This window comes from Maniola hyperantus, chromosome 21, assembly GCF_902806685.2.
Source record: "Maniola hyperantus chromosome 21, iAphHyp1.2, whole genome shotgun sequence".
In the NCBI taxonomy this organism is placed as follows: domain Eukaryota; kingdom Metazoa; phylum Arthropoda; class Insecta; order Lepidoptera; family Nymphalidae; genus Maniola; species Maniola hyperantus.
Genome location: NC_048556.1, coordinates 2,683,963 through 2,694,819, shown reverse-complemented (window position 1 = coordinate 2,694,819; position 10,857 = coordinate 2,683,963). Strand labels below are relative to the sequence as shown.

At 45.1% G+C, this 10,857-nt stretch overlaps 1 protein-coding gene across 1 annotated transcript; it reads right to left on the bottom strand.

The window, feature by feature from the left end:
• Positions 1 to 4,839: 4,839 nt before the first annotated feature.
• Positions 4,840 to 6,188, bottom strand: LOC138403863 (octapeptide-repeat protein T2-like). The gene is made up of 4 exons (XM_069505963.1): positions 5,999 to 6,188; positions 5,711 to 5,908; positions 5,387 to 5,598; positions 4,840 to 4,914 (listed from the first exon to the last, which is right to left on the bottom strand). Exons 1-4 carry the CDS (start codon positions 6,186 to 6,188, stop codon positions 4,840 to 4,842), a joined length of 675 nt encoding a protein of 224 aa, XP_069362064.1.
• Positions 6,189 to 10,857: the final 4,669 nt, after the last annotated feature.

Below are 10,857 nucleotides of genomic sequence, written 5' to 3'. Positions count from 1 at the left end.
TACACATTTTTTCAAAATTAAATAAGTGGTGATAGCCTAGTGGTAAAGACGTCGGCCTCCTATTCGGACGGTCATGGGTTGATCACAGACAAGCACCTCTCCTCTAACTTTGAAAAAATTTATAAAAATTAATACCAGCAATAATTCCTGCGTCCTTAATATATACGAAAGTGATAACCAATTTGACACAGTGGCAACAGAAATAATCGAAAAGTTACAAAAAAAAATCGATAGTTAGGGAACTACTAACAAAACGTCGAAGCCTCGACGTTACTGGCAGGTAGCCCTATTTCTCTTTGATTTCACGTCACTATAATATAGCCTAATATTTGACATATCGTCGATTCAGGACTTCCGGATCAAACCATAAGTCCCCTCACTCTAGTTCACTCTGTCAATAGTATATTATAAAATACGCGAGGCAATCCTACCTTAGCTACCACTCTATGCATTGTTTTTTTTAAATGTGTAGATCTCTATCAAATTGGTAAAGGTAGACGGAATTTTAGAAGGTATAATTGCTTGCTTATTGCTTGTCAGATAAAGTCTAGAATCGAATGAAAAGGAATTCATTATGGATTAAATTAATATATCTAAATCCAAATAATTGGCAGTTTATTACCAGTTCACTGTATTTTTCTCGGCAAAGTAACAGGTCAAAACTTTATTTTTAAAACACCCATATTTTATTTTTCGCATGCTAGACAATGGACCAAAAAGACCTAAAAAGAGAGAAGAAAAATAAATCCATCAATGAATCATTAAAAAAAATATCCCAAATATTGATAATATATGAAAAAATGGTATCTGTACAAAATATGGAAACATTCAATTGAATTAACAAATAATCCTCAAATCTAGTTCCCAGTTGGGGCCTCGCTCGGCGTGCATTTTATGTGATGCATAAGCAATATCTGTCTGAACCTAATACGATGAAAATAATGTGGAGTGATGCGGTGACGTCGTTGCTTTGACGACTTACGCAGATTATAAGGATGGTGGTCCACTTCTGAGCGAATTAGAGCTTACAGTACGCTGCCGAAAGTAATGTACATCGACCTTTAGAAGAAGAAAGCAGATTTGTAGAGCGCTGTCTCTGTTGATGAGACCGATAAAACGTCATATAGATATGAGTGACAGAGACAACGCTCTACAAAGCCGAAATGTCATTCTAAAGGCCGATGTCCATTACTTTCAGCCGCATACTGTACATTCGCCAATGTAGCTAATTCTGCTTACAAAAAATTACAGGTCTAATAACTGGAATAAATTACCTGTAATCTATCGATAAGTTGTAATTGGTTTATTGAAAAAGAACATACAATTTTTGAAAATAAAAACGTTGCTAAGTAACCTATCGACAGATTACAGATAGGATTGATTATGTTATTAACTAGCTTTTGCTCGCGACTTTGTCTTAGGGGTTGGTTTTTCAAAAAACTTTCTTAGCGGATGCCTACGTCATAAATAGGTTGCGTGCCAAATTTCAGCCCAATCCGTCCAGTAGTCTGAGCTGTGCGTTGATAGATCAGTCAGTCGACTGACTGACTGATCTATCAACTCCATGACATAATCACTCTTTTACGAATTTTACATGGATAAAAGCGTGGGAAATAGCTAATATTGGTTATTTATTGTTTATAACTTCTAGGATTCTAGGATTTCAGAACCTCTCTGAATTTTATGATTACTTAAACTTCAGTCAAGGACTCGAATATAGCATGAAATAATTATAATAGCTCACAATATCTTCGCTTCCACTGTTCCCGTTCTTTGTGGTGGTTAAAAAGGACCCCATCTGCTTTGAAGGGTTAAACTGTTATGTGGCTATTGCGAGTAATGAGAAGCGTTTAAAGAAATTTACAGGCCCTGGGGGGTGTTTTCGTCACGTCGCGTCGCGGGGGGTTAAAAATGGTACGAGTTGGGGTAAACGGTGGGTAAATGGCGGGAAAAATTAACGGTTCAGATATTTTTCGAGTGCGAAAAAATTAAAAAGCATATTATTAAATCATTATGATCATCCCGAGTAGGTCACTCGGAGTCAATGCTGCGTGGTAAGCGGGGCATTGACCCGAGTTTTGCACGCTATACATTGCGGGTTTGAAAAATACTAAATCACTATAACTACAAAATGAGACAAATGGTTATTGCTATTGGATTGTGTTTAGGTAGTATAACAATTAACGCTAAGTTTTTGCTAGTGGTTATACTGTATTATACGCGTGTATAAGGTACACTTTGCTACAAATTATAATATTGTTTATCATCATCATCATCATGATCAACCCATCGCCGGCCCACTACAGAGCACGGGTCTCCTCTCAGAGTGAGAAGGGGTTTGGCCATAGTCTACCACGCTGGTCATATGCGGATTGTGTAGACTTCACACACCTTTGAGAACATTATGGAGTACTCCAGGCATGCAGGTTTCCTCCCGATGTTTTGCTTCACCGATAAAGCAAGTGATATTTAATTACTTAAAACGCGCGTTCGTTCGTGCCTTAATCTTCCCAATTTTTATGTATGGAGTAGAGACATGGACTATCAAAGCAAGAGAAAGGCAAAGAATAGATGCGTTTGAAATGTGGTTTTGGAGGCGGATGCTACGGATTCCGTGGACTGCCAAGCGCACAAACGTGTCTATCCCTTCGCAACTCGGGATCACTGCTCGACTCTCCTCCATATGTTACCAACGATTACTCTCATATTTCGGCCACATCATACGGCGGGGGAACGACAGCTTAGAAAAGCTCATAATGACGGGCAACACTGAGGGCAAAAGACCGAGAGGCCGCTCACCAACTAGGTGGTCCGACCAGCTAAAGGAGTCCAGCAGGTGTGGATTTCATCACATTGTAAAAATGGCCACCGACAGAAGCCGATGGAAACAGATAAGCCATTCGAGGGCAGTTTGCCAGGACCAGGATCTTCAGCAATGAAGGAACGACCGGAGAGAGAGAGAGAAAAAGCACATAACTCCGAAAAGTTAGAAGTGCGTGCCCGGGATCGAACCTCCGACCTCCAATTAGAAGGCGGACGTCCTAACCGCTAGGCTATCACACTATATTGTTTATAATAGCCGCTAATTCTATATCAACAAGATCAGGCCCACTTAGCCGATTATGCCCGCAAGGCAAATCCGTGTTTGTAGAGGTGGCGCTGTCTCGAGCAACATCATTATGTATTCTATTACCCGCAGGTAACTTATATATTATAGCATATTATAAACTAATTAATGTTCATGTAAACTTCATAAATTATATCTATCTAATTGAGAGAGAGTGAGAGTCAGCGCGTGCCAGACCTTCGTTTATCTATATATTCTTAGGTCACGCCACCTCTCTTAATGAGCTTAGCTATAAAAGCTGAGCGCGCCCGAGCACTGGGCTCATTTCGCTACTGATTTTTGTGCTGTATTCATCGTGGTCTGGTTTGAATTATGTTTTTCTTTATTACTGACTTTTACTTTTTGTGTCTTTCGTGTTAAATTTTGTTCCAATCATTAAAAGTTTGATAATTGTAAAAGTATTTGGTTTTGTGTTAGTAAATTGTGTTTTTTCAAAATTGAATTTTACTTCTGTACCTAAATTCAGAAGTGGGATTCCTATTCAATAGCCCACTATAGTTAAAATCTAGTCACTGACAATCAGTTTGCTTAAATTGGAACAAAATTCTAACCTTTAAATTTTTGTTGTTTTTCTTGTACAATGTCGGATCGCGGGTATCGTAACCGCGATCGTAGCCGTGATGTGCCGTGATCAAACTCGAAGTTCTCGAAGCAGACCACGTGGATGTGAAACAGCAGGGCCTAGATGTAGGTCGCGAGATCACGCACTTAGTCGTGTTTTTATCCAAACGTTGCACTCAATAATGAATCAATACTCCGCGATCGAGAAAAACGTGTCGAGACTTGTCGAAAATAGTTTAACCTCTGTAGTAACTAAACGCGAGTGTAATATTAATCGTCTCGGTAACACTGTGACCGTTCAAACAGAATGCAACACTCCCGTTTCTGCACCTTGTTCCGAACAAGATGAAGTTACTGCAATTAAATCTTTAGAATCAAGTAGGTACCTATACCTTTGGCTTTATGGCTAAGCACGTATTGGTCACGTGAACGAATCTAGTTCAAGTGTTCTTGTCCAAATTGATTTTTTGTCTAAAAGTTTTCACGTCTACCCTACGTGTTTTTGTGAATTAATAATGCCATCGTCTAAATCTGCTAATCGATTTAAGTATAAAAGTAATTCACGTAAATTGAATAATGAACAAAGGCGTGCTAAGTCGGTGTCGTACAATTAGTGGAACGTAGTGGAATTAACCAGGTGAGATCCAACCATGTCTTTATTTTTGGTCTCGATTTTTAATTATGTTGATGCATGGTGTAAAAAACTTGATCATGTCGTAACCTCAACCGATGGCATAGCCGGGAGGTAGTTTCGTAAAGTGGAACTTGTACAAAAGGTTTTTGTTATGATCAGTCTTAGATCAATTTTAAAACGGAATTTATTCCGCTGTGCCCACGAGAGGTCGATATTGAGATTAAGAACATCTATGTCGGTCCATTAGTCACTTCATGAAGTATCTCACCAAGATACCCGCAATTTAAATTTGCAGTTTAAGACTAGAAAGCGTAGTCTTAGTCATAGTACTTTCCAATCACGCTGTTTTCTGTGTGAAAATTAGGATCACAAAGTGTACCTAAACATCGGTTTTGATGCAGTTCAGTGTTATTTTTATAAAAAGAGTAACCGTAATGTAGGTAGATGAGTTTTTGCTCAACAATTATTTTTGCCATGAGAAAAAAAAAAATTGAGCTTCCCGACATAAGATTAGAAATCAATCTTCATGTGGTGTTAGATCGTTGTATGAATAGGTAGACCTGTCGTAATAAGGACAGATGTAATAAACCAACTGGGAAATAGTTATATTCGAACATGATTCGAACATAGTGCTCACATTTATCTTTCTTTTCTCGAATGTTCCGACGCAATGCTGCACGCTTGGCTGCGGGCTTTGGAACTTTGCACGAGCGTGACGGTGCGCTGGCGTTGCTGCGCCGTGCCGCGCCGCTGCCATGCCTTTCTGCGCTCTGCACGAGCGTGACGATGCGCTGGCGTTGCTGCGCCGTGCCGCGTCGCTGCCATGCCTTTTTGCACTCTGCACGAGCGTGACGCTGCGCTGGCATTGCTGCGCCGTGCCGCGCCGCTGCCGTGCCTTTCTGCGCTCTGCACGAGCGTGACGCTGCGCTGGCGTTGCTGCGCCGTGCCGCGCCGCTGCCGTGCCTTTCTGCGCTCTGCACGAGCGTGACGCTGCGCTGGCGTTGCTGCGCTGTGCCGCGCCGCTGCCATGCCTTTCTGCGCTCTGCACGAGCGTGACGACGCACTGGAGTTGCTGCGTCGTGCCGCGCCGCTGCCGCGCCTTTCTGCGCCCTTGGCGAGCGAGACAGCGCGCTGGCGTTGCTGCGCCGTGCCGCACCGCTGCCGCGCATTTCTGCGCTCTTGGCGAGCGTGACGGTGCGCTGGCGTTGCTGCGCCGTGCCGCGCCGCTGCCGCGCCTTTCTGCGCTCTGCACGAGCCTGACGGTGCGCTGGCTTTGCTGCGCCATGCCGCGCCGCTGCCATGCCTTTCTGCGCTCTGCACGAGCGTGACGATGCGCTGGCGTTGCTGCGCCGTGCCGCGCCGCTGCCATGCCTTTCTGCGCTCTGCACGAGCGTGACGCTGCGCTGGCGTTGCTGCGCCGTGCCGCGCCGCTGCCGCGCCTTTCTGCGCTCTGCACGAGCGAGACGGCGCACTGGAGTTGCTGCGTCGTGCCGCGCCGCTGCCGCGCCTTTCTGCGCCCTTGGCGAGCGAGACAGCGCGCTGGCGTTGCTGCGCCGTGCCGCGCCGCTGCCGCGCCTTTCTGCGCTCTGCACGAGCCTGACGGTGCGCTGGCTTTGCTGCGCCGTGCCGCGCCGGTGCCGCGCCTTTCTGCGGTCTTGGCGAGCGAGACGGCGCACTGGCTTTGCTGCGCCGTGCCGCGCCGCTGCCGCGCCTTTCTGCGGTCTGGGCGAGCGAGACGGCGCACTGGAGTTGCTGCGTCGTGCCGCGCCGCTGCCGCGCCTCTCTGCACTCTGCACGAGCGTGACGGCGCGCTGGTGGTACTGCGCTGCGTGCGCCGCTGCGGGCTATGGTGCCTCTCGCAAACATGGCGGCTCACTGGTATTGTGGCACGATGCCGCGCGTGCCGTGGGGCTTGCATAAACGCTGCCGAGCCCTTGTACGAGCTGATTGGTGAGAATGTTCTTTTTTAAAGTTAGTGTCCATGATTTCGATAGGTATGTGTTGTAGTAAATCACGTTACCTACGCATACCGTCTTGGACTTGTGTTTCGTATAATATGCGAGTCAGTGACGCACTGTAGTGCGTTCGTAAATAATGTAACGTGGGTAGATTCAACTCTTTTAGAAAATCTGATAATTCCCGTTACCGATTGTTTCCGATTTTGCCATTTTGATCAGATTCATTTGTTAGGGTCAGGCGAGGCCGAGTCTTTAAGACAAGGCCATAACGTAGGTAAAGTCCTTACCCCTTGAGTACATCAAACAAATCTGGCAATCTAAGATCTAGCTGGGTACTTTAGGCGCTACGTTGAGGAGTATGCTATCCAGACAGCCTGCCTTGCACGTCTGTCGGAAAAAGAGGTTCCTTTTCATTGAGGCCAGAGCAGGAAAAGGTATCTCAGGACATCACTCGGCGACTCACCACTGAGTCCAAGGTAGCAGTCTTGACAGATTTGCCAACAGAGGTGCACACTGACTTCAGCAGCATCGGCTATGGCCCGGCGCTGAGGTGGACCCACAACGACGGCAAGAAGCGTGTGGTCGCCTGTTTTAGCAAGGTTTACCCAGGGTGCAGTGAGTAGGTAGTACTCCTACGTGCTGGAAGCAACTTCCGCCACCATTTGGTTTGTCTTCAGTTTAAGGGTGTGACCAACTACAACGCTTTCACAGCCACCGAGCGCTGCTGCTTCTGCGCGTTACCCGTAAGTGGATTTATTTCCATGACTTCATCTTCACCTTTGAGTACTAAAAGCGCACGATGATGTGTTATGGCGACTATCTTAGCTGCAACCCTTTAAGTCAACGGCATAACCAAGCCGAGCAACTGGGTTTAGATGGTGCAGGTCGCAGATCAGGACACGCTCGTCGAGTATCTGTAAGTGGGACAGCTAGACTCTCATCGGTATGTGTACTAAAGTGTTACGCTCTATTACCGCTACTCACCAGTAGGAGCGGAAGCGTGTTTTTTGTGATACCGTCTTAGTCTGCTGCAAGTCTTTGTCGAAAAGACTCTGGACCTGACCCTGAAGTACCTCTAGTTTCTTGGGCTACGTGAGTTCGTAGTCAAGCATGTGGTTCACTGCCTGGTTTGTATATCAAACAAGCAGGTCTCCAGAGTTCCTCACCAGCACACAATGGTTGCTGAAACTGCACGGCTTGATCGAGTGGCATGGCGTGAAACGTGACGCTCCAGGGCAAGTAAGCTGCTGAGGTGAAATCAGTCCCGGCAGGATGCCTATGCTAACCAGAATCGTCGTCCACCTCGCGTGTTGAAGGCTGGAGGCACGGTGTTGGTGATCAAGTATTCCCAGTCAACGGGGAAGTTTGACTCTGGCATGTGAGGTCCATAGAAGGTCCTGAAACGGCTGCTACGAGCTAGAGCTGCTGAGTGGGTCGTATGGCAAGACCGCTCAGGTGGCGGCGGAGGGCATGGTGCCCTGGCAAGGAGAGTGGTGCCCGGATGCGTGTGGTGCCTTCTTCGAATGTAAGTTCAGCTTGTTGACTACTTTGTGGTGGTGAAGATGAAAGTCGTGATTTTGTTAATCATAGCCCCAAAACTCTCACCCTCCTAACTAAAAAGGCCTTGCTTGCTCCCTTACGTACTTATCTACTTACGGACTGATCCACGACATCTATTTTTGTGCTATGACTAAACAAATCACGGTAATGCTTTACTCCTCAAGGGAAGTTCAACGGTGGCTGGTTGAGATGCACTTTCATAGACTGTTGCCCGAGCCCGGTGGTCTGATGATGGTCATCTCAAGTTCCTGCTCCATAGACCATTGCCCGAGTCTGGTGGTCTGAGACCGTTGCCCGAGTCTGGTGGTCTGATGATGGTCATCTCAAGTTCCTGCTCCATAGACCGTTGCCCGAGTCTGGTGGTCTGATGATGGTCACCTCAAGTTCCTGCTTCATAGACCGTTGCCCGAGTCTGGCGGTGTGAGACCGTTCCCCGAGTCTGGCGGTCTGAAGATGACGAGAAGAAGCGCGCGCTAGGTTTGAGACGTCTCATAGGTTGATAGGTGTCACCTCCTCTGGGTGATAGGGACACCCCATAAAACTAAATGATTTATCTATTTGTCTAGCGAATACTAAGTCGCATTTCGAATTGCTTACCCATTGTGTTACCATTTATAGCTATGGAGTTGTGCTATATCGAAGCTAATTTCAGGTGATGACTATGACGTAGTTGGCCCAGGTGCTGGTCCTCCTTCCGCACCTGAGTCTGCCCCGGCACCTCCAGCGGTAGAGGCAGAGTCATCGCTCCTTTCGGCGAGCTCCTCACCGGTCTTCCCTCACGCACCGCACGCCGACAGCGTTGCGGCACCAGCTGCAAGTCTCCGCAGAGAAGATCTCACGACCTTTTCTGGCTATGATGGCGGGCGAGGACGCCGCACAGTCAGGAGAGGCCGTCTTAGGTCACGCCACCTCTCTTAATCAGCTTAGCTATAAAAGCTGAGCGCGCCCGAGCACTGGGCTCATTTCGCTACTGATTTTTGTGCTGTATTCATCGTGGTCTGGTTTGAATTATGTTTTTCTTTATTACTGACTTTTACTTTTTGTGTCTTTCGTGTTAAATTTTGTTCCAATCATTAAAAGTTTGATAATTGTAAAAGTATTTGGTTTTGTGTTAGTAAATTGTGTTTTTTCAAAATTGAATTTTACTTCTGTACCTAAATATATATAAAATTCAAAGTCCTGACTGACTGACTGACTGACTGACTGACATAGATATCAACGTACAGCCTAAACCGCTGGTCCTAAAGACATGAAATTTGGAGGGTCTATTCTTTGTCAAGAGTAGGTATCCACTAAGAAAGGATTTTTCGAAATTCCACCCCTAAGTGGGTTAAATGGGGGATGGAAGTTTGTATGAAAGTCGGTCATTTTTCAAGTTATTTGCATGAAAATTGGTATTTGGGTTTTCGGTCACAAATGAAGAAATAGGTGTTTCAGGATTTTTGGAAAATTCGCCCCTAAGGGTGGTAAAATAGGGGATGAAAGTTTGTATGGGAAAGTTTTAATTATTGATAATTGACTTGAAATTTGGGAAGTAGGTTTTTTCTTGAGGTTAGGTGTCCGCTAAGAAACGACTATGACAAAATCCCCCCCTAAAGGAGTGAAATGGGGGTTGGAAGGTTATATCTGTTATTCGGTGCTGTTCAGAGTGCGCGTCCTGATGTTATAATGCAAGTTTCTCTGCGTATTGTCCCCAACACTGAGAGGAACGTTTGTTTGAATGTTTGTTTGGATCGTGGTGGCTTTGGGAGATAACAGGTAATAAAGGTGTAATAAATCTTACGTCAAAATATAAAGTCTAATTATTTTATATTTTCTTCGGAATAGTAGTCGTGGCAACCCCAGACAAAGCGTGCCTACATAATATAAATGCGAAAGTGTATTTATTTGTTGGGTTGTCTTTCAATCATGTTGCAACGGGGCAACGCACGGCTGGTCGATTTCGTAAAACTTGCATCAACCATTATTACAATCGCAATTGTTGTGATTGGCTGAATTTATGGTATTCTTGTTGCAACATTAGATTAGACCAATTAGAGGTGATTGCGATCTTGACATTGTAGCTGTCAGTCTACCGCAATCGCGCAGCGGATCGACTAAATCACATAAGTCGAAATGCCGTATGTATCTTCATATCGTATCAGTACAGATTGGAGTATACAAAATATTATAGATGAGTCTATAGGTACTAAAACATGGCTCATAATATTATAAAATGACGCAAAATTGTTAATAATATTTTGTCATAATCAAATCGTTGATCTTTGTATCAAAAGGCACACCAAACAGACAGATATCAAAGAGATTTCATGATATTACCTGACAAACAACACTACAATAAACACCTTTAATACTTTGTGTTAGAGTTCAGAGTTGTCTGATACAGAGGTCAATTTAAGCTGGTAATATTATTGCTTATTCAATGTATGATGTATGGAATATTCAGAACAAATATGGCTTGTGCATCGCGAATGTGGTCGGTAAACATGATTTGCGTATGATTAATTAACTGATAAAATGTGGTTTTGGTGTCATGTGCGCTAATGGAGATGTGGTAGGTAACTATAATACTGAGCGACAGGTCGAGATGGCAATCGGGGACACCCGCACGTCACCCGCGCTTGTCCGCACCAGGCTAGCGCGGGACCTATGCGGGTGTGTGGGGCGTTTCCACCCCGATTCCCTCGACCTGTCGCGTGCTATAGTAGTGGAGTGCAGGTCATAGAAGCATAAAGGGATGGAATTTCTTTCTTAGTGGGGGTTACTAGATATACACTAAAAAAATTATAAAAAATATAGTAAAAAGCAAATCATGTCATTTCTCGTTCAAAGAGCTACATTGTAATATGGGCCTTTGAAAGTAGTTTCGATAACTGCAAAGTGTCGCTACTAGATGGCATTAAACAGTCGCTTCAGTACTGAGTTAACATACATATTATTACCAATTTTGTCACTGGCAGTAAGCGAGACCGTGGCCGAGTGGTCAAGGCATCGGGCGCGAACCCAGAAGATGCAGG